The following is a 27319-nucleotide window of genomic DNA, read 5'->3' on the forward strand; positions in this document are numbered from 1 at the left end:
TTCAGTCTCAAAACAGCCCAGTGATCTCTCCCTTAAATCAGGTGGAAAGATCTCATGGAAAAAGTAATTCTAGTTAAACATTTACAGCTCCCTGGGGCAATGCCACCACTGCAGCTACCACCTGTGAAGCTTTCCAGCATGAAGTGCCATATGCTGCCTCACAGCCTCCACACTCACATGACTCCAGGAGAGATGATTCAGTTTATTATTCTCAACTTGACCCTATCTATCCCACTGTAGGCTCCAACACTGCACAGAGCTGCCACGCCCAACCCCATTAACAGTTGTGTCCCTGGAAGGTGAAGGGGGTAAACCATAAAGAAACTCTGGGAAAAGCCAAGGTCAAACGCACACTTCTCAAGGAAACAAACTACAAGAAAGGGCTCAGTCACCGTACACAGCAAATGTGCTGCAGGCAAAGTTCTGTTCTTTTGACAGTGGCCAAATGCATAACTCCCTGGTTTCTTGAGCTCAAGCATGGTCCAAGGTTAGTAAGGGTCATGGGGCATCATTCACCACGTGAAAGGGTTCCAGCAGGTTGGAGATGTCCAATATGCATCCATATTAGGATCCTGACGCCCTTGCCAGAGCTCGGGCTCGAGCAGCTTTGGCCTCTTCTTCTAGCTCATCTAGGAAACGCTCCTGAGAAACCGAGTAGAAGGTGTAACCATCTGGGGAGGTAGGTTCAGGAAACCACTTGGAATATGTACATTCCCCTTTGCTAAATTTGCTCTGCCACTCTTGTTACTCTCCCAAATCAGTGATTCCAGTGATTCCAGCTTCCCGCCCGCTGCTCTTTCTAGGCACTAAACTCCAACTCCGTTATTATTAATAAATCAAATTAAAAGAGTACCTTAGGAATAACAAGGGAAGCTACTAATCCCCTTTTACTCAAAAGTTAAACGGGTGGTTCGGCCTTCCTGCACATTCTGTTCCCTTGCCCCTTCCCCTATATACGGTCCCCTGGAGTCTACAACACGGGCGGATACAAATAGCTAACGCCAGGGCCCCGAAGCCTAGGCCGGTCACGATGTTCCGGGTCCGCCGCTGTGGTAGGGCCTTCTGCCACTGGGCAAGCTGCACCTGCCGCATGAAATGAAGTTGCTCAGGTGTCAGCTTATCCCGAGTCGGGTCGATACGCTGAGCGAACTGGGCCTCTCCAGGCTTAGCATCCAGAGGGTCACCACCGCCCGACGCCGCCATGTTGCCGCTCCTCCCTTTGCGGTCCAGCCGCGTGGGGCTCGCTGGGAACAGTAGTCCTTGGCCGCTGCGGTGGACGCTGGGAGTTGTAGTCCGCGTGCCCTTTCCCGGGCAGAGCCAAGGTTCTCGGGCACAGGGGGATGGACGCGAGAAGTGAGAAGCGGACGTGCTTTCTGATTGGCTGAGGCGTCCGCGGCCGTTGGGGCGGGAAAAAGCTGCGGAGGGTTTGAGGCTGTGGTGGGCATTGAGTTTTCCTCAGACTTGAGGCGAGGACACACGCGAGGAATCCAGGGTGTGGTGGAAGACTGGAGAGGAGCTAAGGGGGTCGGTATATGGATCCCGGGGACCGTCCAGGTGCCCCAAGAGGCTCGTGAATATGGACGGAACCATGAGGCCAAGACTGGCCTCCCTCGTTGACTTTCAGTTTGGAGTTGTCGCCACAGAGACGATTGAAGACGCCCTGCTTCACTTGGCCCAGCAGAACGAGCAAGCAGTGCGGGAGGCCGCGGGGCGGCTGGGCAGCTTCAGGGAGCCCCGGATCGTGGGTGGGGAGCTGGGTTCATGGGAGACTGGGGCACGTGTCTTTCAGGCACGGACCTTAAGATTCCGTTGATTTTATTCATTCAGAAAATGTTTGGTGGCCGGGCACGGTGGCTCACGCCTGTAATCCCAGCACTTTGGGAGGCCGAGGCGGGCGCATCACCTGAGGTTGGGAGTTCAAGACCAGCCTGACCAACATGGTGAAACCCCGGATATAGTGATGGACAAGACGCAACAGTCTCCCCTTGATTTCTTTGACGTGTATGGAGTAACTTACTAATGGCACTGCCTGGGTAGAAAGATGAAATAGAGGGCCGGGTGTGGTGGCCCACGCATGTAATGCCACACACTTAGGGAGGCTGAGACATCGGAGAATCACTTGAACCCAGGAGGCAGAGGCTGCAGTGACCCCAGATCGTGCCATTGCACTTCAGCCTGGGCAACAAGAGCAAAACGCTGTCTCAAAAAAAAAAAAAGAAAGAAAGTTGAAAAAGAGATAGAGGCCTTGCCTTCAAACCATGTGCAATTTGGGGGAAATATTAGGACAAATATGCAGTGACTAGGTACTATGTTAGATAAGTGACATCAGAGAGAAAGAGAGAGAGAGAGAGAGAGAAACAAGTGTTTATGGGGATTGAGAGGAGCAATGGGGTCACAGGAAGAATTCAGGGGATGGCCCAGTCATTGGAACTGATCAGGCAGACCTTGAAGGAAGGACGACATTGGGTTGGTGAAGGGGGAGGAAGGAGACAGCGTTTCTACCAAAAAGGGGTAGCATGAGTAAAGCTACGGAAATGGGGTGCTTGGAGGGCTTAGGGTGCATGTGGGTACAGTGTAGTCCACGTCGGCCAGTGTGGAAGGGTAGTTGAAATTAAGACCAGAAAAGTAGTTTGGAGACATTCCATGAGGAAGTTTGAACGCCAAGGGGGAGAGTTTATGCCTGCGTTAGTAGGAAACCAACAAAATATTGAAGGTTTTTAAATAAGGGAGTGATATGACAGTAACCCTGCCTTAGTAAGCATTATTTTGGCAGTGATGTAAAGGAGGTAAAGGATGGATTCAACCAGAGGGAGATAGAGGTAGGCAGACAGGTAGAGTCAATGTCTTTAGGCTAGGTGATAGGGCAGAGGGAATGACAAGGGAGAGTGGATTAAAAACATTCCAGAGGCAAAGTCTAGGGTTCTGCCTTGGATACATTTAAGAAATGAAGGAGGAAAAGGTGATTATGCCAAATGGTAGAACCTGAGAGACTCGGAGTTTAGTGGTTATTAAGAGAAACACATAGGCTGGGTGCGGTGGCTTACGCTTGTAATCCCAGCACTTTGGGAGGCCGAGGCAGGTGGATCACGAGGTCGAGAGATCGAAACCATCCTGGTCAACATGGTGAAACCCCGTCTCTACTAAAAATACAAAAAATTAGCTGGGCATGGCGGCGCGTGCCTGTAATCCCAGCTACTCAGGAGGCTGAGGCAGGAGAATTGCCTGAACCCAGGAGGCAGAGGTTGCTGTGAGCCGAGATCGCGCCATGGCACTCCAGCCTGGGTAACAAGAGCGAAACTCTGTCTCAAAAAAAAAAAAAAAAAAAAAAAATACAAAATAAAAAATACAAAAATTAGCCAGGCATGGTGGCGGGCGCCAGCTACTCAAGAGGCTGAGGCAGGAGAATCGCTTGAACCTGGTAGGTGCAGGTTGCGGTGAGCCAAGATTGCGCCACTGCGCTCCAGCCTAGTCAACGGAGTGAGACTCTTGTCTCAAAAACAAAGAAAGAAAGAAAGAAACACACAGACACACTACACAAATAAAGCAGGAGGAAAAGTGACTGTTGTTCGGGAAAGATAATAATAGCTTTTTGGAGTCTGGCCAACATGGTGAAACTCCATCTCTACTAAAAATGCAAAAATTAGCCAGGCGCAGTGTCAGAAGAATCGCTTGAATGCAGGAGGTGGAGATTGCAGTGAGCCAAGATCGTGCCATTGCAATCCTGCCTGGATGACAGAGTGAGATCCTTTCTCAAAAAAAAAAAAAAAAAAAAAAAAAAAAAAAAAATATATATATATATATATATATATATATATATATATATATAATAGCTTTGGTTTGGGATCTGCTAAGTTTACGGTGTTTGCAGAACATCTAAAGCAAGTGTTCTTGTAGACTATTCAAAAAGTAGGTCAGAAGAGAGGTCAGAAATGGAGATAAAAGTTTTCAAGTTATCTTCACAATGATATTGTTGAAACTGTGGCAGAGGATGAGCTCCTAGAAGGAGAAAAGAAAAGCAGGTCAAGGACAGTTCCTTGGGTAACACTTTGTGTTCAGGGGATTGGAGTAAGAAGACTTATGAAAGAAGAGGAGGAGCTAGGAACAGAACAAAAGGGACTTTTGGAAGCCAAAAGGAGACTTTGAAAAGGATGATGGTCAGCAGTTTCAGATGCTTTAGGGATATCAACAGAACTAAAGATTTTAAAAAGTCATGAAATTTAACAATTTGGACGTAGGTATTATCTTCTGAGAATCATTTCAGCAAGTTAGGAAAGGTAGAAACCAAAACGTAGAACATTAGGGAGTGAATGAAGTGGCAGCAGTAGGTGTGTAAGCCAGGCTTTCAAGTAATTCAACAGCGAGGCTGAGACGGGAGTATGGCTTGAGCCCAGGAGTTTGCGACCAGCCTGGGCAATATAGTAAGATCCCGTCTATTTATTATTAATTATTATTATTATTATTTTTTTTTGAGACGGAGTTTCGCTCTTGTTACCCAGGCTGGAGTGCAATGGCGCGATCTCGGCTCACTGCAACCTCTGCCTCCTGGGTTCAGGCAATTCTCCTGCCTCAGCCTCCTGAGTAGCTGGGATTACAGGCACGCGCCACCATGCCCAGCTAATTTTTTTGTATTTTTAGTAGAGATGGGGTTTCACCATGTTGACCAGGATGGTCTCGATCTCTTGACCTCATGATCCACCCGCCTCGGCCTCCCAAAGTGCTGAGATTACAGGCTTGAGCCACCGCGCCCGGCCATTTAATTTATTTTTTAAAAATTCAACAGCAATGGGAAGTAGAGAGGTGGAGCCCTTCCCTAAGAGGCTAGAAGGGGAGGGTCTTTTAGTTAATGCAGATCTGAGTATGCTTGTTAGCGAGGAGATGGGGTCAGTAGTAAGTGAGGGCATAACCCTCATCCATTCCACCGAATCCAAGCTCAGTTTTCTTGGCAAATTAAAATGGAAAACAGAAGCAAATGCCCAGATAATTCAGAGCAAAACCAAACCAAAACTAAACAACCTCACACATACAGAAAGAATAAAACTAAGAAAGCCTAAAGTCCAGCAAATAAAATGACTAATAATAGACACAATTATGTGTTCCAGAGTATTTTGCTGAGTTGCTTCAACTAAGTCTGTCCTGCATTGGACATTGCTAGCCGAACTGTAGCCTCTGTAATGATGAGGTTTTGTACATATATCTATGTGTAATGTGTGTTGAGTAGATTGTTAAAGTGTCTTGTGCTAGCTTGACTTCATTTTCTAAGAAAGTTAAATTTTTTTCTGAAGACATACGATTATTTGACTGTATGTGTAATTCTCTACTGATCAATGCTAAAAGGTCCTTGGTCTGTAGGAGCTTTTCTTTGTTGAGAACTGATATTTATCCTTGTTTCCACCCTCTAATGATATTACAAGCTAAATAGAACTCTATCTGGAGCTATTCTTTCAAAGAGAAACAGAGGCGGGCTAAAATCTTGCCAAGGTATCTCACCCTTCTCACCTTCCCAGTGACTCCCTCCCCCAAAATTGGGTTATGTTCCCTGATTTAGGGGATGTTTCTTCAAAACAAGCCACTTCACAGTAACACACTTGCTCCTGGGGAGAGGCTCAGCCACCACAGATTTACCCAACAAACTGGTGGTGGAGAGATGGTGTCCAGCTGTAAGGTGGCTTGTGTTTGTAAAGCAATGGGAGTTCTCCAGAGGGTGGTTACTAAACAAACAGTGTCATAAAGAATATTGAAGCTCCAGGAGGGACCTTTCTGTTCCTGCCAACATTCCACAGAAAACAGAATATAGGGGTTAGGGTTCTTATCCATCCAAGAATCTTCCTTGAAGCTGGGGGGTTCCCAGCATGGTGTAGAGGTCACCTAGACCAGCTGGTATGTTTGTGTGTAACTGGCCAAGCCTTTTATCAGCTGAGACCCACAGGAAGGCTCAAGGGTCACTGAGGGGGCTTGGTAAGCCCTTGCCTTTGGCACCCAGTCTGCCTCCTTTTCATGCCTCTGATCTGCCTATTGGCAGCAAAGGAAACTAAGCTCAGCTTTGGTTGTTTTAGTCTCATCTTTCTCACCTCCTGACCCTCTTCCCTTGGCCCTATCATGGCTTTTACACAACACCAAGAGTTCACAGAGTAGTTTTGGTTGCATCTTGTGAATTAGGCTGTTTTTTTCCTGTTTTGGCAGAGTTTGTTTTTCTCCTGTCTGAACAATGGTGTTTGGAGAAATCTGTGAGCTACCAGGCTGTAGAAATCCTAGAAAGGTAAAGCCCTGGCATAAGGCCTTTGTGAGTCACACCTCTCAGAGTGGCTAATGTACGTACATCTTTAATAAAGTACTAGTAGTTGCCTCGTACCCTGACACCTGGCTTTACACCCTCTCTCTTTAACTTGCAAATGTAAATGTCTTTGTTGTTATTGTTGTTTTGAGACAGGGTCTCACTCTGTCACCCAGGCTGGAGTACAGTGGCAGGATCTCAGCTCACTGCACCCTTGACCTCCTGGGCTCAAGCAATCCTCCCACCTCAGCTTCCTGAGTAGCTGGGACTACAGGCATGTGCCTCCACACTTGGCTAATTTTTTTTTTTTTTTTTTTTTTTTTTTTTTTTTTTTTTTTGTAGAGACGGGTTTTCGCCATGTTGCCCAGGGTGGTCTTGAACTCCTGGGCTCAAGTGATCAGTCTGCCTTGGGGTCCCAAAGTGCTGGGATTACAGATATGAGCCACCATGCTCAGCCTCAAATGTAAATTTCTTAGCCAGCAAATTAAACTCCCTTTAGTTTGTGTTGAGTGTGGATTGTTTACTCTCTCCTTCCCTTCCTTATAGGTTTATGGTAAAACAGGCAGAGAACATCTGCAGGCAAGCCAGAATCCAGCTGAGAGATAATAAGAGAGAGTTTCAGAATTGGAGGGCTCTGAAAGAGCAGCTTTTCAACAAGTTTACTCTCCGTCTTGTGTCATGTGTTCAGTTGGCCAGCAAACTTTCCTTCCAAAACAAAGTAAGGAGCTGGAGTTGCTCATGGACACCTGAGTGTTAGGAAGAAACCAGCTTATACAAAGGGGGCTGTATGAGCTTCAAGTCAGTGACAAGAAGAAAATAAATAAATTACAAATTAAAAACAACAACGGGCCAGGTGCGGTGGCTCATGCCTGTAATTCCAGCACTTTAGAAGGCCAAGGTGGGTGGGTCATCTGAGGTCAGGAGTTCAAGACCAGCCTGGTAAAACCTCATATCTACTAAAAATACAAAAATTACCCAGGTGTGGTGGTGCATGCTTGTAATCCCAGCTCCTCGGGAGGCTGAGGCTGGAGAATTGCTTGAACCTGGGAGGCGGAGGTTGCAATGACCTGAGATTGTGCCGTTGCACTCCAGCCTGGGCAACAGAGCGACTCTGTCTCAAAAAAAAAAAAAGAAAAGAAAAGAAAAGAAAAAACCCAACAACAACAAAAAACAAGATAGCTGTGAGAAACCTACTCCTAGGCTAGGTGATACAACTCATGGAAATTCCAGAATGTAATTATGCTTCCTAAGCATACCTCCTACATACACACTCACTTTCTTGCTCTCTCTCTCACCTCGCTCACTCTCTCCACCTCCCCCCACCCCGCCACTCCCTCACTCACACAGAGGCAGTTGTTAAATATCCTGAAGTTCTGTTCCCAAAGTATAATTGGGACAGATGCCATCATTCATACCGGTCACCTTTCCTCCCCTTGGACTCAAGGGCAGTTTACATAAGGTTCCTGAATTGCCAGCATACCTATCAGCAGTAAAGGCAAACTACTACATTTATAAGGAAAAAAAATGTTTCCACATTCATTCAATAAATACTTACTGAGTTTATTCTATGGCCAGATGGTATACTAGGTGCCATGGCTACAACAGTAAAAAAATATTGTCTATGCTCACAAGGAACCTATTATGTAATGGGAAAAGACACATACAAATAGTGTGAAAAATGCTCTGATTAATGTAAATACAGAGGGCTATATATGTATCTCATCAGCCTTGGAGAATCAAGGAAGTGTATTTACAGAAAATGACTTCTTGAAATGGGTGGGGTGGGAGATGGGTGGATCCTAAGAGAAGAGGGAGAGGAGTTAGGGAGAGCAGTGAGGGGAAGGGAGGAAAGGAAGGGGGATCCAGGTATAGAAAACAGCATGCGTAGTAGCTTGGAGAGGGACAGCATGGGGACTTGGGAACTGCAAGTAATTCTGAATGACAAGCAGAGTATGAGGGGGAATTACCAAGAGACAAGACTGGAGATGAAGGAATGGGCTGGATTATAAAGGGCTTTGTGCACTCTGCCAAGATGTATGACCTTTATCCTAACATTCTTCTTTCCCCCCCTGTTTTTTCTTTGCTCAGATAATCAGCAACGTTACAGTCTTGAATTTCCTCCAGAGTCTAGGCTATTTACACACTAAAGAAGAATTGCTGGAGTCAGAGCTTGATGTTTTGAAGTCCCTGAACTTCCAAATTAATCTGCCCACTCCCTTGGCTTATGTGGAGATGCTCCTAGAGGTTTTAGGTATCTTATTAAGTGTGTCAGGGAATATGGGTTGGAGACTTCCATAGAAGGCAATACAAAGTGTGCACAGGAAGCGAGTGGCAGGTGCAATGCCTCACACCTGTAATCCCAGCCCTTTGGGAGGCCGAGGCATGTGGATCACTTCAGGCCAGAAGTTCAAGATCAGCCTGGTGAAAGCCCATCTCTACTAAAAATACAAAAATTAGGGCCAGGCACAGTGGCTCACACCTATAATCCCAGCACTTTGGGAGGCTGAGGTGGGTGGATCACGAGGTCAGGAGTTCAAGACTGGCCTGGCCAAGATTGTAAAACCCCATCTCTATCAAAAAACGTCAAAATCAGCCAGGTGCAGTGGCAGGTGCCTGTAATTCCAACTACTCGGGAGGCTGAGGCAGGAGAATTGTTTGAATCAAAGAGGCAGAGGTTGCAGTGAGCTGAGATCACACCACTGCACTCTAGCCTGGGTGACAGAGCAAGACTCCATCTCAGAAAACAAACAAACAAAAAGAAATTAGATGGGAATGGTGGTGGGTGCCTGTAATCCCAACTACTTGGGAGGCCCTGGGAGGAAGAAGTTGCAGTGAACTGAGATTGTACCACTGCACTCCGGCCTGAGTGACAGAGTGGCCTCCATCTCAAAAAAAAAAATTTGCACAGAGGTTTGGGAGCAGTGAGCAAAACCTGCCAATGAGGAATAGTAGGAAGCTTGATGGTGTCTCTGGGTGACTGAAAAAGGTGTTTCCTCTGGCACTTGTCAGGGAAAGCAGCCCAGAGGTCTTAGTGACTGGTTTCTGTTTGGACTCACTAGTCACTTATTGCAGGATCAAAGAGTTGATTTTATAGACAGGCATAAGATAAGAGAGGGACAACTACATGATAATTGTATGTATACTACAAATGGAGGTTTATTTTTTATTTTTTTTAAGATGGGGTTTCACCATGATGGCCAGGCTGGTCTTGAACTCCTGACCTCAGGTGATCCACCCACCTCGGCCTCCCAAAGTGCTAGGATTACAGGCGTGAGCCACTGCGCCCGGCCACAAATGGAGGTTTCTTTACCTCACCTTTGTCCTTTAAAATTGATCTCCAGCTAAACAGATTTCTTATAGTAGAATACAGCAACCAGGAAGTACATTAGCACCCCAACAGCTTTGTCACAACTGTGGTTACGATCAGAGAAGATATGATAATAAATTCTTCCTATCATTCCCATACTCTATCTAGGATACAATGGCTGTTTGGTTCCAGCCATGAGGCTGCATGCAACTTGCTTGACACTGCTTGACCTGGTCTATCTTCTGCATGCACCCATATATGAGAGCCTACTGAGGGCTTCAATTGAGAACTCCACTCCCAGTCAGCTGCAAGGGTAAGACAAGTCCTATAGGGTAAGCTCCTTCCAGGAAGAGAGTGGGAGACAGACCACAAGAACTTGGGGGAATGGAATTAACCTAGCAAGGAATCTAGTCCCCAGATAACCTACTGAGCTTACCTGGTTCTCATTAGCTTCCAATATGTTGCTCGGATGCAGATGACTGAGCCTTATCAGGAAAACCCTAAAGGCTTTTACTTTTAAATTTAAATTACTTCAAGTAATTAACATATTTTCTTTCCTAGTTCTTCCCTTATAGTTGCATATAACTCAATGTTACTGGACTGCTTTGGTCAGTCACTTAGAAAAAAAAAGTCACAGGTAGAAGTGTTTGATTACTGTAAAGCCAGACTGGTTAAAAGCCCAAGTTACAATTGCTAGAGAGACAGATGGAACTACAAAAGGCCTATAAACCATTCAGACATGAGGCTCATGTTAATCCCCGTTAAATTGGGAGAGAATGGGAGAGCAGGTCAATGAGCTATTACTTGACCATTTCCTTCCATGTCTAAAAAATCCAAGATGATCAACACAAATAATTCATAGTTGAATTTCCATGACCCTATCTATGATTTGGAAGATCAAGTTCAATTCTAGCTCTAAAATTAATGTGGTTTTCATCACTCAGGGAAAAGTTTATTTCAGTGAAGGAAGACTTCATGCTGTTGGCAGTAGGAATCATTGCAGCAAGTGCTTTCATCCAAAACCATGAGTGTTGGAGCCAGGTAGGGACCACTGAGCAGGATCAGCATGGTGAGAATTCATTTAACAGAACACATTTCACCCATCAGTTAAACTGAAAACAACCTAAAGTGCCAAGACCAAGGATTAGGATGAGTATGCAAGATTTGAGGGGAAAATGTAGGATAGGACTGAAATGTTTCCTTGTTTTCCTTTTATAAAACTAGAAATGGAGGCCCGAGTTCAGCTTGTTCATTTCTCTTTATAATGATAACCTGCTATTATGTTAAAGTCCAGGCTGGGCATGGTAGCTCATGCCTGTAATCCCAGCATTTTGGGAGGTCAAGGTAGGAGGAGTTTGAGCCCAGGAGTTCAAGACCAGCCTGTTCACCATAGCAAGACCTTGTCACTACAAAAATTAAAAATCAGTCAGGGCTGGGCGCAATGGCTCATGCCTATATCCCAGCACTTTGGGAGGCCGAGGCAGGTGAATCGCCTGAGCTCAGGAATTGGGAGACCAGCCTGTGCAACATGGCAGAACTGTCTTTACCAAAAAATTTTAAAACATTAGTTGTGTGTGGTGGCACATGCCTGTGGTCCCAGCTACTCAGGAGGCTGAGGTAGAAGGATCGCTTGAGCCTGGGAGGTGGAGGCTGCAGTGAGCCAAGATTGCACCACTGCACTCCAACCTGGGTGATAAGAGTGAGACCCTGTTTCAAAAAAAAAAAAAAAAAAAATCAGCAGCGCATGGTGGTACATGCCTCTAGTCCCAATTACTTGGACTATTTGGGAGGATCACTTGAGCCTAGGAGCTGGAGGCTGCACTGAGCCACGATTGTGCCACTGTACTCCAGCCTGGGTGACAATGAAACCGTCTCAAAAGAAAAAAAAAGGCCAGGCACAGTGGTTCACGCCTATAACTCTAGCATTTTGGAAGGCTGAGGCAGGAGGACTGTTTCAGCCCAGGAGTTGGGAGACCATTCTGGACAACACAGTGAGACCTCATCTCTACAAAAAGTAAAGAAAATTAGCTGGACATGGTGGCTTGTGCCTGTAGTCCCAGCTACTCAGGAGGCTGAAGTGGGAGGATCATTTAAGCCAAGGAGGCAGAGGTTGCAGTGAGCCAAAAATCACACCTCTGCACTGCAGCCTGGCAGCCTGGGCAAGAGTGAGACCCTGTTTCAAAACAAAACAAAGTCCAATAACTGTATCTCCCAAATAATGAAAATGCCAAGGCCCAAATATTGGTCTTACATTTCACAAAACTTATCTCCAGCAGAGGGAAATAAAGTCTAGCAGAAAGTTTCCATGCTAACATTATCAGGGCAAAGGTATCCTAATGTAATCTGGCCATTGGCAAACACTAGAATCTGGATTTTAGAAAAATGAAAATTTACAATTGCCTTGAGAAAACATCCCAAGTAATGTGTGTGTCTGTGCACTAAAATATGTTGAGATTTTTTACTAATAAGAAATCTGTCTCTATTTCTGAAGGTTGTGGAGCATTTGCAGAGCATCACTGGTATTGCCTTGGCAAGCATTGCTGAGTTCTCTTATGCAATCTTGACTCACAGCGTGGGAGCCAACACTCCAGGGCGACAGCAGTCTATTCCTCCCCACCTGGCAGCCAGAGCTCTGAAGACTGTTGCTTCCTCTAACACATGAAGCAGGCTGAATCCACCAAATATAAACAGCCTTCCATCACTGCACTCATGCCTCCCTCTGTTTACTTTCATACTCAGGGTACAAAAGTTCCAAGTCTCTCTTCAACTGTATTTTTATGCCAATTTCATGCTTATTTTTTCTTTATCAGAGAGAGTTAAGGCAGACAAACATGCCCTTTTTGTCCTATCTGCCTGAAAATAAAAGCTAGGTGGAGAGAAATTAATAAAGTTGGTGCATTTTTGTTTAACAAGATATTTATACTTTTAACTTCATTAAGAGGAACATCAGGCATGGAGATTAGTATTAATCAGGGGCTTACAGACTATCTGGGTGACCTTGACTAAGCATCAAGGAGGTGGACTTTATTGCCCCTTCCAATTAGTTTAACATCTCCGTTCCATTATTGAGATCTACACAAACTGGGCTTCCTCAACAGCTATCTATTTTTACTAGAGTTTTTTAAAACTAAAACTAACTCTAGGCATATTTAAACAGAATTTCCACATACCTGCATTAGAACTCAATTCTCCCAGACTACAAAGTACTCTATTTTAAAGAAAAACCCACAGTGCAACTCTGGGCAGTTTTCAGACTGTAGCAAATCTTTTATTACAAATAATTAAATCTCTCCATAATGTCTCAAACAGTATCAAACACTATTTCATATCTCTAACAGAGCAGAGTCGGCATTCAGTATGAGAACCGAGTGAGAAGTGTTAAATTTCAAGTGTCTGATCACATCGCATGGTGACCAGCTAAAGCTTGGATGTCATTTTCCCACCTTATCCAACTGTGCATCTCAAACATATCCTCGTCTCAGTAGAGACAAAAGTTTCTGTTTCATATTGTTAAGTGCAGGAAGCTGAGAGAGATAAAATCCAGTGAAAACACATCAATCTCAATTCAACTCAGTTTTTAAAAAAAAGCAAATTTAAATTAGTTGTTTTCAGGGAAGAAGGGGAAAGGAGTCCATGGAGTTAAGAGTCAAAATTATGACAAGGGCTGGCAGCTATACATGGCATGTTGTAGGTCTGGAAACTATCTGTCACATGATATTTTAAAATAAAGTGGCTTTTGTGGATTTTTTTTTTTTGGTATTGTAAACATGTGCTGTTTAATATTACCCGAATTTAATTTAAAACATGTTTGCAAACAAAATTTAAAGCCTTTAAGGCAAACCTCTCCCTAAGGAAAAAAGTCATTTGTTATAAAATTGTGAGGATACCCAAGCAAGACCCCACTTAAGATTCGTCAGCATGAACTTGAGAGCTTTTGTCCACTGCTCCTCAGAGTTAAACTGGGTTTTGATGGAATAGGAGCCGCCGCTGCCTCCTGTGTCTTCAATCTTGCCTTTCTCCACATCCATCCTGCAGATGGACAAAGCAGAACTCATTAGTAACTGAGATCTGAGTTAAGTCAGTTCAGGACTTGATCATGAGACTATTCACGTCATTTTATCTAATAAAGAACACTTGGTGAGGACTGGTAGTGTATTTTGGAATTGCTTGAAAGCCAAAAATCAAGAAGACTGTCACAAGAGCCTCATTGTCATTGCAAAGTACAGGGACAGGACACACACCCAAACAGAAGAGAAGCCGGGAGCAGGGGTGTGTGAGGGTTACAGTACTTGCTGTTTTCCTAGGCATCCCTGAACTTGGCAGGGGAGAAAGGAGGCAGAAGAAAAGAAATGCTTTGTTTTGGGATGATAGAAGCAGCCTTACTCTAGGTAAAAACTAGAATTTCCATCCACCACTGGGATCCTAAAAAATTTGACCAAAAGAAGCATTCCTGTATATTTCCAAGGGCTTCAGGGAAAAACCTTCTTGAAACTGGAAAGCAGGCTTGAGCTCTGTGCCAAGAAAACCCCCTAAACCTAAGGCAACATCCTTCTATTCCAGAGACTAGGTGGTCACATGCTGTCCTGCTTGCAGTATTGGATCAGTCTTTGCCCATCAATGTCATGTGATTCTGTGCCATTTTTTGCTTTCCCACCATTTATACTGTTTTGCCTCCATTCTTACTGCTGCTTCAATTCTGTTCAATTTGGTCCTATACAGGTTCACTCAGCACAGGGGTATACTGACCTGTAGGGAAGACAAAAACGTGTCTCGCCTTTCTCAACCTCTTCTTTGAACTGTTGCACACAGTCCAGGAAAGCCACCATTGCATGGTCAAACTTGTTGTCCCAGAAAAACCGCAACCCCCCAGAACAGTATAACGGCAGCTCCTGCCCAAGAAGAGAAAACTGGCTATGCATATGGCGCCAAGACAAGCTTCCAGAGATTGTTCCCAATCCTATCAACGTCTCAAGTCATCTTCTGTCTGTATCCCACTGGAAATTTATATTGTGGCTAGACTCTTATCTTCCATAGATTTGAACAACTACAATAACCTTGGGCAAATAACAATGCACTTAGAACTGTCTCACCGTCAGTGAAAATGTACCATAGGTTGAGCATCCCTAATCCAAAAATCTAAAATGCTACAAAACCTTTCCAGGAAGAGTAGATGGGGAAAGAAATATAAATAAATTTAAAATGCTACAAAACCTGAAACTTTTTGAGCATCAATATGATGCCACAAGTGGAAAATTCCATAAATTCCACAACTGACACCTTTGCTTTCTGATGATTCAATGTATCACGAAACACAAGCTTTGTTTCAGGCACAAAATTATTTAAAATATTGTATGAAATTGCCTTCAGACTACATGTATCAGGTATATATAAAACATAGAGGCCGGGCATGGTGGCGCACGCCTGTAATCCTAGTACTTTGGGAGGCTGAGGTGGGTGGATCACCTGAGGTCAGGAATTTGAGACCAGCCTGGTCCAACATGGTAAAACCCTGTCTCTACTAAAAATACAAAAATTAACCAGGTGTGGTGGCAGGCACCTGTAGTCCCAGCTACTCAGGAGGCTGAGGCAGGAGAATTGCTTGAATCTGGGAGGTGGAGATTACAGTGAGCCAAGATCATGCCATTATACTCCAGCCTGGGCAACAGAGAAAGACTCTGTCACCAAAAAAAAAAAAAAAAGAAAGAAAAAAGAAAAATGAATTTTGTGTTCAGACTTGGGTCCCATTCCCAAGGTATCTTAATATGTATACACAAATATTCCAAAATCTGAAAAAATCCAAAATCTAAAACACTTCTGGTCCCAAACATTTTGAGCAAGGGATACTCACCCTGTAAACATCTCATGGTGATTCTTTTCCTATGCTAGTGTACACACCCTCCTCTGACCTGCCCATATCCCTTCTCAACAGACTATCAAAACCTAATTTTCCTCTACAAGACCCCCAAAACTAAATCTGAACTAGACAACATATTGAACAATACACTGGCTTTTCATATATCTCAGTCTAAAAAAGAAACTGAATGCCAATGCCAAAGCAAACCTTTGTTAACAGATACAAGAACTCTGTATTCCAGTGAAAATGGAACTTCACAGAATACCTTAGATTTGTCTGTCAGAGACTCCAGATACGAATGGTTTCCATAAGGAACAAGTCGATACCTAAAATAGAGACACAGACAGAGATGGATACAGAACTCCTAAAGAGATTACTGGGAAGTTATAGCCAAATGATTTCACTCTTCATTCTAGCCAAGGGCTTCTTTTATTCTAACTCCCTCTCCCACCTCCCCACTGGATCCATGGTTAAAAGATTTTGTTTAACGAACAGACTACATTTATTATATAATTGCTTGGTGGGGCCTTCCATGGACAAATGTTGTATTTTGGTTTAGATTTAGGAAACGAAATCTGAATATCCTGAGGAACTCCAAGCTTCTGGGACCTGTAGGCTGGGAACTACACTGTGGTCATGCAACTCAGTGACTGTCTTCAGTGGAAAGGGCCCTGTGATGGGGGGAAAACCAGATGCTGACAGCTCTCCAACCACAGAAAACTCCCCGTCTGTGGGCAGCAAGGGGTCCTGACATGGTGGAGAGCAGTACCAGTGGAAATACAGATTATATCAAAGACAAACCACTCCCCAAGAAAGGGCTACACTTCCTACCTCTGAAATTTCAGACCCATCTTATTAGCCAGAGCATGGAGCAGCAACACAGTTTGGCCCCAAGCAGCATTAATCTCATTCCATTCCACAGGAACACTGGGCAGGCGACCCAGCCTGAAGTTATTGATTGTGCCAAACTGTCCACTGTGCCTACAGAGGAAGGCAGAAAGGTGGAGAGAAATACAGGTATTACTTCAAACTTTTGAGATTGCCCACTCTCACCCCAAACCCAGATTAAATCTATCTTCAAGTTCGTATATGCAAGCTGTACTTGGCACTTTAAATATATGTCCAAAACTTGTGTCATCATCTTTTCCCCTGCTGCTCATACGCCAAAGCAGAAAGCTGGGTGGTATCCTTCAATGCTCTCTCAGCTCCTTCCCTGCAAAACTGCCAAACTCTCCTGATTCTACCTGCTAAATCTCTTACATCTGTCCACTCTTCTCCAAATGCAATGCTACTGCTCTTTTCCCTTAGATTCCTAATGACGAGCATCCTCACCAACGATTCCACCCCTTTATCCCAAGTCATTCCCCACCCTGCAGGTAAAGCCATCGTTCACAAGTACAAGTGAAATTATGTCACCTCCCCAGCTAAAATGCTTTAGTGTCTCCTACTGCCTTTTGGATCAATTCCAAACCTCTTAATAAGGCCTATGAGACCCTTCAGGAACTGGTAACTCTCCAGTTTCACATTCGGTCACTCTCCCCTATACACTCAATCTTCAGTCACAATAAGCTCCTTCTAGTTCTCTGAATTCACCACTCCCTCTTTCCTGTTTCTTTGCACATGATGTTCTCTCTGCTAGGAACAACCCCCCTCTTTGCAGACTTCTACTTTACCTCTCAGTTTAAACGTGAGTCTCCTGTGGGGAAACTCTCCATGTGGCCTCCCCAAACTGGATCAAGTGCCCTTATGTGTTCCCACAGCACCCTGGGTTTACCATCATCACACTGCATTACAACCGCTTGTTACTTATCCCTCCCACCAGAGTATAACCAACTAGAAAGTTGACTGCATACTATTTTGCTATTGTCCTCCTAGCACTTAGTACAGTGCCTACGGCAGAGTAGATGCTCAACAGTTTTTAGTTAAATTGATAAAACATCAAATACCCTGGGGACAAATCAGTACCAGGCAGTTGACTAGGTTTTTAAGTGGCTGAAGGCCTCAGGCCTTTTCCTTTCCTTAGAAGGGTGAATGTCACCAAGCTCTAGAATTCCAATCCCTACTGTGCCTATCCCATCACTATGAATTAAAGAAACCTAGCTGGGTGAAGAGAACCTACGGTCCCTCTTTTGTAGGCAGTAGGCACCCAGTTTTAATGGTCAACAATTAAGGTCCAGATATGTGCAGTGCTCCTCATCCCCCAGATCTCATTACCAGATGTGGAAGGTTGCATTAAAGACGTTGGTTTTCTTCAGCTTGTCCAGCTGCATCTGGGCATAACGCATCTGGTTTTCAACACTCTTCAGCTCATCATCCAGCTCCAGCTGTTGTCGTTTAAATTCACTGTATTCTCTCTGATACCTGTGAGCAGCCAACAGGACCACTGAAGGCTATTAGTTTGGGGGCTGAAGTTTCTCTCTCCCCACACTATGCACAATTATTTAGTAATCGGTTACATCTAGCTCTAGCATCTTTTACATTTGGCATAGATTCCACTCAGAGAACATCTGTGTCCTAGCTGTGTTGCCTGGGAGGAACAGAAATGTCTCACATTCCCAGCTGCCCACATGCAAAAAGGTGGAAGAAAAAAATAATTCTCCCAAACCAGGCCAAAAAAAAACCTCTTGCTATTTCTGATTTTTTTCAGAAGAGAGGTGAATGGTTTAAGAATGGCATCTTCCAGCTGGGCATGGTGGCTCACGCCTGTAATCACAAGACTTTGGGGGGCTGAGGCAGGTGGACCACTTGAGCTCAGGAGTTCAAGACCAGCCTAAGCAACATGGGGAAACCCTGTCTCTATAAAAAATACAAAAATTAGCCAGGTATGGGTGGTGCACACCTGTAGTTCCAGCCATTTGGGAGGCTGAGGCAGGAGTATTGCTTGAGTGGAGGAGGTCGAGGCTGCAGTGAGTCTTGACTACACAACTGCACTCAGCCTGGATGACAGAGTTAAGACTGTTTCTATTAAAAAAAAAACAAAACAAAAAACAAAGAGTGGCTTCTTCCGTGAACTGGCCATAACTGGCCTTCTAAAGTTTCACTTCTATATACTTACTGTCCTTTAAATAATTAGTATACCCAACTTCCAGTGAAACTTGTTAAACTACTGTATGAAAAAAGACTTTTCTCTGTCCTTCATTTCCACAACTTTAGTTAGTATGGACACTGTGTCTCCTCCACTAGACAGAGGGTTCTCTCAGGTCAAGAACATCCATAATTTATTTTATGAGACAGGGTCTCACTCTGTTGCCCAAGCTGGAGTACAGTGATATGATCACAGCACACTGTAACCTTGAACTCCAGGGCTCAAGTGATCCCGCACTTCGGCCTCCTGAGTAGTTGCTAGGAGTACAGGTCTACCACACCAGCCTAATTTTTTTAAATTTTTATTTTTGTAGAGATGAAGGTCTCACTATGTTGCCCCAGATGGTCTTATTAAACTTCTGGCCTTAAGTGATCCTCCTGCCTCGGCCCCCCAAGGTGCTGTAATTACAGATGTGAGCCACCACACCCACCCGCTGTGAAATTTTTAAGCTTGGAGGGAACAAATGTAGGCTAATTTGCTCATCTTTTCAGATAAAGATGGCTAGAAAGTGGCTGATTCATCCAAATGAGCCCATTCCCTAGAGGACAGCGCCAAGACAGAGCTCTGGTTTCTGCACTCTCTATTTAACCAACGTCCTTTTTTTCACTTAATCATGTTGACTCTTCATACGTAACTCTCCCAACAAACCTCTAGAAACAGGGCACGGAAGCAACATGCAGGGTCTGGAGCAGACATGCTGCTGACTGACAGCTGACTATAGTTTACAAGCTAATCAGACACATTCAGCTGGAAGCCATTTCCTCTTCTGGAGCCTTAAGTGTGAGAAGATAGGCCGGGCACAGTGGCTCAAGCCTGTAATCCCAGCACTTTGGGAGGCTGAGGTGGGTGGGTCACGAGGTCAAGAGATTGAGACCATCCTGGTCAACATGGTGAAACCCCGTCTTTACTAAAAATACAAAAAATTAGCTGGGCATGGTGGCGCGTGCCTGTAATCCCAGCTACTCAGGAGGCTGAGGCAGGAGAATTGCCTGAACCCAGGAGGCGGAGGTTGCGGTGAGCCGAGATCGCGCCATTGCACTCCAGCCTGGGTAACAAGAGTGAAACTCCATCTAAAAAAAAAAAAAAAGTGTGAGAAGATAGAACAGGGTAAGCACTCACTGAGCTTCCTCCTGATCCAGTCTCTCAGCCTCAGCCTGGACCTTCTCAAGATTTTCTGCCACCATCTTGCGGTTCTTTTCCACATCTTCCAGCTCCTGGATCAGCCTCTCCTCCTCTAGCGCCAGCTCTTTTAGCTCCATCTGTAGCTGTTCACTGTCATCTTCATTCATTTGCTCTAAGATCTCCAAACAGCGTCTGCCAAAGACACAGGCAGAGTATACTTACTAGAGTTCCATTTGGAGTAGAGCTCCTAGGTAAGGGCCAAGCAGTCCCAGAGCAGTAATAGCTCTGAGCCCTGGCTCTGGAGACACTCACTTGTAGTTCTGACATTCATTTTCAGTGACATTGAGCTGAGTGTCCAGCTGGTCTAAAAGAGTATCTGTGCATTCCTCACAGAGTGGGTGATCCACATCTGTCTGGCCCGACATGATGTCAAAAAGGTCCCCAGTGACCTGGAAGTGTGGGAGAATCAGGGTAGGGCCTCCCCCATGCTACCTGCTCAATCACCCACTCTCCCAGCCAGGCCTACTGCTTGCCACTGGAATGGGGCCGACTTGCCTTCAGTCTTCGGCTGAGGTTCTCCATGGTGCCGCCATCAGATGCCTCCCCAATCAGAGTGAAGCTGTTGGCGCTTTCTGTGGACATCATCCTGCAGATAGCCCCCCGCCCACGGGCCACATGAGGGAGCAGAGAGGCTTCCTCCACCTACTGCAATGCCAGTGGCAGAGACTCTCAAGCACCAGCTGAGGGGCCTCAGGGCACAGACCCACTCCTAGCCCGACTGACCTCCCAAGGGTACCTCTCTCCCAAAGGAAGGCCATGCTGGTCTTCCACAGGGACACTCAGCACGAAGGTTGGCCTGGATGGACTAAGGAGGGAGAGGGGGCATAAATAAATTGGTATGTGTATGACTAAAGTGGAAAAGAAGGGAGAATCAGGAAAAGCCATTTTAAAAAATATTAACCCCTTGCCAGCAACCTCTTTACCTGCAGATATGAGAACTAGGACTTGCACATCTAACAACACTTGCTATTTTGAAACGTCTCAAGAGCCCATGTCTTTTATTAGTGATTAATCACTCCCTCAATTTTTCTCAATACTTTGTCATTAGAGCTACTATCTTTCCCATTGTGTGAATGGCTACAGGAAAAAATCCATACTGCACTGGGTGATGGGCCAGGTATAGGGAATACATCTTTTCCAAAAGTGCCCAAAGGTTATGTGATGATGCATCTCCATCACCTGGCTCCAGGTCTTGATTCCTGGATTTAATTAAAATTCTACTAGCCTTTGGCAAAGAATGGGGGCTGAGAAGTAGTAGGCACCTGGCTGGGGGGATGAATCTGCGAGAGACACCATCCTGGCGAGGAGTTTCAACAAATGGCTCCTGGGAAAGAAATAAGAGAGCATTAGAATTCTGGCAGCTTAGAAGTAGAGTTCATTTCCCAAACAGCCTGAGAACTATATAGCTTTAGTTTTGATTGGTAACCACAAGATTTGATAAACCACACAGACTTAAAAAATGGGTATTATTGAGGCAATCCTTATATATGTGGACTAAGAAAGGACCCATGATACAGACAAACCTCAAGTCCCATTTGATTTTTGTGGGGAACAGCATTTCCTAACTATGTTATACTCTATTTGTGGTTACACTTGCATTTCTCAACACTTACCAGTCAAGGGTAGAAGACAGAATGCCCTAAATCACAGTACAAGGAAAAAGCCAGATCAGACGGCAATGAAGTCTGTCACATTACAAAGTAGATCATTTATATGTTTTCAATATTTTGAGATTATTTGTATGTGATCAAAATCTTACGACATCTATTGACTTCAAATCCAGACCCCTTTGCTGCTTTGCTTAAGGCTTTCTCTGGCTCCTGGACTCTTCACTGCCTGCAGGGGGCACTGGACAAAATTAATAACCCCTACTCAACCTCACATCAGCCCTCCCCCAGTGACTGGCAGCAGCAGGTAAATAAATACTCCAGCTCCCTTGCTACTTGAGGAGAAGAAATCTCAGGTGTATATTCAACACTATCTCACAGGATGTTGCTCCACGGATGCTCCACAGGATCACTGATGATATCACAGTTTAAAATGACATCTTCTCTAACACTGGCAATTCTTTCTGTCCAGGGTAATATGCAAGTCGCTGTCCTAACCAGGATGCTTTTGAAATGGAGAGGAGCAGATATGAACAACTAGCTAGAACAACAGATGCAAATCAATGCTCTGGAACAACCTGGGCACACAGGGCCTCCCGCCTCCAACCTGTAAGAATTCCTAATTCTGCTTCAAATAAAAAGCCCTTTCCGACATTTTTAAACGGCTCATTCAGTAACCCTGTGACCTCAGGTGCAGGTCAGTATCTCCAGTGACGCAGAGCAGCCTGATCACATAGAATGTCTCGTTACCCAGAGACCCCAAAAGTCTGGGGGCTCTTCAAGCACCAAGTAGCCTGCAGAAACCAAGACTGCATTCCTGTGATTTCATATCAGATCTCCCATTTGGAATGTTTACTACATGAGGAGGATAGGGGAGAGGGCACTTTATTACCTCTCCTGAGTTAGTCTCTTCCTCCTGGGTCTCTCCTGGTTTCGCCTGGGCTGTGGTAAGTAATGGAGCTAAGGGCAAGGAAAATAGTGGGTCAGAAACAGTCTTATTAAAGCAGGAGGGCATCCGAAAGTATGGGAAAAGAATCTGAAATATCCTCATCACCACCCTCACCTCCAATTTTTCTTAAAGTACCATTTACACAAAAAAGAATCTGTGGTTTTCCTCACCCCCATTAAATCAGATTAAGGAAACGTTCAATTTTTTTAAGGCATAATGGTAACATGATTATTTTAAAGAATCCTTATCTGTCAAAAATACAGAAATATTTACAATATTTATGTTTGGGATTTGCTTCAAAATAATTCAGGGTGAGAAGAAATGGATGGGGCCATACACAAAGCATGATTAAATATGTGTTGATAATTGTTGCAACTAGGTGATGGTATACACAGGTTAATGATATACTCTAAAATTTTCCATCACATCCTGTTTCTCCCAGAATAGCAGGGAGGGAACATGAGGAACCCTCTGGGAAAGTGAAACATTGCTAAACTGCAATCATTCAGATTACATGAGTGTATCCATTTGTCAAAAATAGACAGCTTGGCCGGGCGCGGTGGCTCAAGCCTGTAATCCCAGCACTTTGGGAGGCCGAGGCGGGTGGATCACAAGGTCGAGAGATCGAGACCAACCTGGTCAACATGGTGAAACCCCGTCTCTACTAAAAATACAAAAAATTAGCTGGGCATGGTGGCGCGTGCCTATAATCCCAGCTACTCAGGAGGCTGAGGCAGGAGAATTGCCTGAACCCAGGAGGCGGAGGTTGCAGTGAGCCGAGATCGCGCCATTGCACTCCAGCCTGGGTAACAAGAGCGAAACTCCGTCTCAAAAAAAAAAAAGACAGCTAAGATTTCAAGGCAAGACAATTTACTTTTCTAAAAAAGTGTGAAAACCGTAATAATTGAGTAGGGGATGGGAGGTGAGTGGAAGTGTAGATAACATGTCAGCATACAGATGATTGTTGAAGTTGGGTGATGGATAAAAGGGAGGCCATTATGCTATTCTCTTGACTATATATGTCCATAATAAAGTATTTCCATAATAAAAAGTGAAAAATTGTTAAGAGTTAATTTTCCCTCAAAAAAGAGAAACTGGGTAATAACAGCAGCTAACATTTATTGCGTACTATTTGCCCAGCATATTCCTAAATGTTTCTGTGGTTTGTCATATTTGAATCTTGTAAATTCTTTATGAGGCAGTTTAACATTTTACAGAAAAATCAGAAGCCGAGGCTTGGAGATACGAAGTAACTTGCAAAAAGTCGTTCAGCTTGTAAATGACAGCCAGGATTTAAACCCAAGTGAGCTGACCACAGGCCCATAAGCTTATGTAAGCTGCCTATTCAGACTTTTCTTTTACTGCCTGACTTAATTTGAATTCTTCTGACTTTGTGGGGTTTGGGGTTTGTTTCGTTTTGGTTTTTAAATTATAGAAACAGGGTCTTACTGTGTTGCCCAGGCTGGTCTTGAACTCCTGGGCTCAAGTGCTCCACCCACCTCAGCCTCCCAAAGTGCTGGGATTACAGGTGTGACCCACCACACCTGGCCCTTTTTTGTTGTTGTTGTTTGTTTTTTGAGACAAGGTCTTCCTCTGTGGTCCAAGCTGCAGTGCATGCAGTGAGCATCATCATAGCCCACACAGTTTTGACTTCTTGGGCTCAAGTGATCCTCCTGCCTCAGACTCCTGAGTAGCTGGGACTACAGGTGTGCACCACCACATCTGGCAATTTTTTAAAAAACAATTTTAGAGACAAGATCTCACTAGGTTGCTCAGATTGGTCTTGAACTCCTGAGCTTAAGCAATCCTCCTGCCTCAGCCTCCCAAAGCACTGAGATTACAGGCATGAACCACCACGCCCAGGAAATTCTTCAGACTTTAAGACTCTACTCCTCCATTTACCAGCTGTTGGACCTTAGGTAAGTCACTTAACATCTCTGTGCCTCAATTCTTCATCTGTAAAATGATGTAATGATGGTATACTCCATAGGGGTTGTTACAGGGACTAAATGAAGTAATACACGTAAAACACTTGGTATTCATATATGGTAAGTCCTCAACAAATACCATTATTATATATACATATTCCTTTTCTCTGAAACAGCAGGAGCAGAAAATAAAGACGTTTCTTTTGCTACGGAAAGCTCTCAGAAGCTTACAGTGTCAGAATGCTTTACATTCCCGAGGAGAAAACAGGGAGCCAGAGAGATGAAGTCTTTCCTAGGTTCGCACGATGAGTTTGTGGCAGACTACACAGCCACCACTAAGAACTGTATCACCAAAGCTGCCCACCTTCCACATTCTTGACCACCCTCTTTCCAAGGGTCTCGCTGACCTGTGAGTTCCTGGATGGTGACACGATCCAGAATCTTGAAACTCGTGTCCAGTTTCAGGGGCTGGCTGCAGCGCTGGCACACGAAGCTCACCTGCATGGTGCTGTTGTTGGACGTCTTAGACCCTTCCATCCCTGCGGCGGTGGAAAACAGGCAACATTAGGAAGAATCGACGACCCTGAACTTCCGGCCTGGGGTTATCACCTGCCTTGGTGACGATGGTAAAGGAAGGGAAGTCCCAGCCTGCGCCGTTCCCTCTAGGAATGGTATGATACGAGGCGGACCTGCTTCCGGGGCAGCCTGAGCTCCAGGCAGTTTAGAGCCCAGGGACAGGGAAGGGACTCCAGTAAGAGCCGTGAGGGTTGCCAGACTCCCTTCTAAGGTCCCACTTCAGCCCCCGACGTTCTTCACCTCGGGAACCCGGAGCCCGTCACCCAAGTCCGGTCTACCGCGGGGGCACTGCGGCCTCGGGTCGGCCCCGGAGCGAGGGCCCCAGAACTGCCATCGCTCTATCTTCAGCGACTTCCCGGTCCGCCGGCGGAAAACTTCCGCCCGAGACCGGACGTGACGTCACGGCGGCAGCAGGCAGTCCTGGTCCACAGACTCACGGGCCCGCTGGCGGCCCCCAGAGGCCGGGCTGGGAAAAAAGCAGTGGCCTTCAGCCGGTGACTAAGGTTGCGAAGGGAAGTGTAGGCGCCAACTACCGAGAGAATGAGGAGGCTCCGCTATTTTTCTGTATTCAAGGAGCGCCGGGCGCGGTGGCTCACGCTTGTAATCCCAGAACTTTGGGAGGCGAGGAGGGTGGATCAACTGAGCTCAGGAGTTCGAGACCAGCCTGCCCAACATAGTGAAACCCTGTCTTTACCAAAAATTTAAAAATTAGCCAGGTGTAGTGGTGGGCACCTACTCGGGAGGCCGAGGCAGGAGAATCGCTTAAACCCAGGAGGCGGAGGTTGTGGTGAGCCGAGATCTGGCCACTGCACTCCAGCCAGAGCAAGACTCCATCTCAAAACAAACAAAAAACGAAGAAAATATTATTTAAATAAAGGCTTGAAGAAGGGGAGGAAGGAATTCTTGCATACATCTGAAGGAAACTTATTCTAGGCCTAGGGAACAGCAAGAGCACAGAGGGTGTCTGTTTGGGGATTAGCAGAGACTGGTGTGACTAGGAGATGGGCAAGGAAAAGAGATATAGAAAATGGGGTGAGGGTGCTGAGCCATCTACCGCCTAGGCTCTTATAGGGATTGTGAAGCTCTGGCTTTCACTTTGAATGAGATGAGATGAGAAGGCTAGGTCTTGAACACAGGGACTTATTTCATTTTTAAAAACAACTTTATGGGGTATAATTTACATACCATAAGACTCACACTTTTAAAATGTACAGTTCAATGAATTTTAGTACAGTTACAGAGTTGCACAACTATCACCCTAATCCAATTTTAGAACATTTCCTGTCTCCCCTTGCAGTCCCCGACTTTGGCCTCCCAAAGTGCTGAGATTACAGGTGTGAGCCAATGTGCCCGGCCAAAAGTGCAATAAAGTCCAATTTATTGCAATAAAGTCCAATGTTTGTGCTTTTGGTATAAAAGAACCCATTGCCTAACCCAAAATCATATGTAGTGTTGTCTATTTCATTTTTATTTTGAGACAGTGTCTTACTCTGTCACCCAGGCTGGAGTGAAGCAGAATGAACAAACACAGTTCACTGTAGCTTTGACTTCCTGGCTCAAGCAATCCTCTTGCTTCAACCTCCCATGCATCAGGGACCACAGGTGGTTGCCACCATGCCCAGCTAATTTTTGTATTTTTTGCAGAGATGTGGTCTCACTTTGTTGCCCAGGTTTCTGCTTTTTAAATTTAACATTTTTCTATGTTGATACACAGTTTTTTAGTTATCATGGCTACATTATACTACACTAAATGTACTACCTGAGTGTATTTTTTTACTGCTGGAAATTCTATTTCCCCTTTGGGTGATTACAATGATGCTGCAATGATGCGCTACTTACTTACAACTGGGATTACAGAATTAAGAGTGTGTCAGCTATTTAATGTCTCTTGCTTAACATTGGGAATTATTTTCCAGTGTTTGCACATAATCATATTCTGGCCTCAGTAATGTATGAGGAAGCCTGTTTCATAATGCCTTGGCCAGTATTGGGTATCACATACTTGGGGAACAAAAGCAAAAAATGGCACTTCCTTGTTATTTTATTTTATTTTTGAGACAGAGTCTCACTCTGTTGCCATACTGGAGTGCAGTGGTGCGATCTCAGCTCCCTGCAACCTCCACCTCCTGGGTTCAAGTGATTCTCCTGCCTCAGCCTCCTGTAGTAGGACTACAGGCGCATGCCACCACACCCAGCTAATTTGTGTATTTTTAGTAGTGACAGGGTTTCACTATGTTGGCCAGGATGATCTCAATCTCTTGACCTGGTGATCTGCCTGCCTCAGCCTCCCAAAGTGCTGGGATTATAGGCGTGAGCCACTGCATCCTGCCCCTCTGTTATTTTAATTAGCATCATTGATTACTGGTAAGGCTGAACTTTTTGCCATATACTTACTTATTGTAGTTACTTTTTTTTTTTTTTTTTTTTTTTTTTTTTTTTTTTTTAGAGAGAGACAGGGTCTCACTCTGTCACTCAGGCTGGAGTGCAGTGGTGCAGTCTTGGCTCACTGGAACCCTTGCCTCCTGGGCTCAAGCAGTAGTTATTTTTTAATGAATTATGT

The 27319-nt window shown here is 44.9% G+C and overlaps 3 protein-coding genes across 4 annotated transcripts; 1 reads left to right on the plus strand and 2 right to left on the minus strand.

The window, feature by feature from the left end:
• Window positions 1-182: 182 nt before the first annotated feature.
• On the minus strand, window positions 183-1241 carry COA3 (cytochrome c oxidase assembly factor 3). The gene is made up of 2 exons (XM_003942740.2): window positions 990-1241; window positions 183-671 (listed from the first exon to the last, which is right to left on the minus strand). Exons 1-2 carry the CDS (start codon window positions 1201-1203, stop codon window positions 565-567), a joined length of 321 nt encoding a protein of 106 aa, XP_003942789.1. The 5' UTR covers window positions 1204-1241; the 3' UTR covers window positions 183-564.
• A 335-nt stretch (window positions 1242-1576) lies between these two features.
• Window positions 1577-13154, plus strand: CNTD1 (cyclin N-terminal domain containing 1). Its single transcript, XM_003942739.3, has 7 exons — window positions 1577-1745; window positions 6181-6256; window positions 6818-6989; window positions 8360-8522; window positions 9747-9891; window positions 10523-10619; window positions 12070-13154. The coding sequence occupies exons 1-7, from the start codon at window positions 1577-1579 to the stop codon at window positions 12238-12240; spliced, it is 993 nt and encodes a 330-aa protein (XP_003942788.2). The 3' UTR covers window positions 12241-13154.
• Window positions 12825-25139, minus strand: BECN1 (beclin 1). Of its 2 annotated transcripts, XM_074389116.1 has the most exons (13): window positions 25000-25139; window positions 24591-24722; window positions 22199-22266; window positions 20962-21023; window positions 20436-20504; window positions 20201-20285; window positions 19952-20094; window positions 19637-19831; window positions 17647-17793; window positions 16264-16413; window positions 15698-15758; window positions 14325-14467; window positions 12825-13607 (listed from the first exon to the last, which is right to left on the minus strand). In XM_074389116.1, the coding sequence occupies exons 2-13, from the start codon at window positions 24718-24720 to the stop codon at window positions 13439-13441; spliced, it is 1422 nt and encodes a 473-aa protein (XP_074245217.1). In that variant the 5' UTR covers window positions 24721-24722; window positions 25000-25139; the 3' UTR covers window positions 12825-13438. The 2 variants fall into 2 exon arrangements, with proteins under 2 accessions (XP_074245217.1, XP_074245218.1); XM_074389117.1 differs by lacking the exon at window positions 20436-20504.
• Window positions 25140-27319: the final 2180 nt, after the last annotated feature.

Source organism: Saimiri boliviensis, chromosome 17 (genome assembly GCF_048565385.1).
Source record: "Saimiri boliviensis isolate mSaiBol1 chromosome 17, mSaiBol1.pri, whole genome shotgun sequence".
NCBI lineage: Eukaryota > Metazoa > Chordata > Mammalia > Primates > Cebidae > Saimiri > Saimiri boliviensis.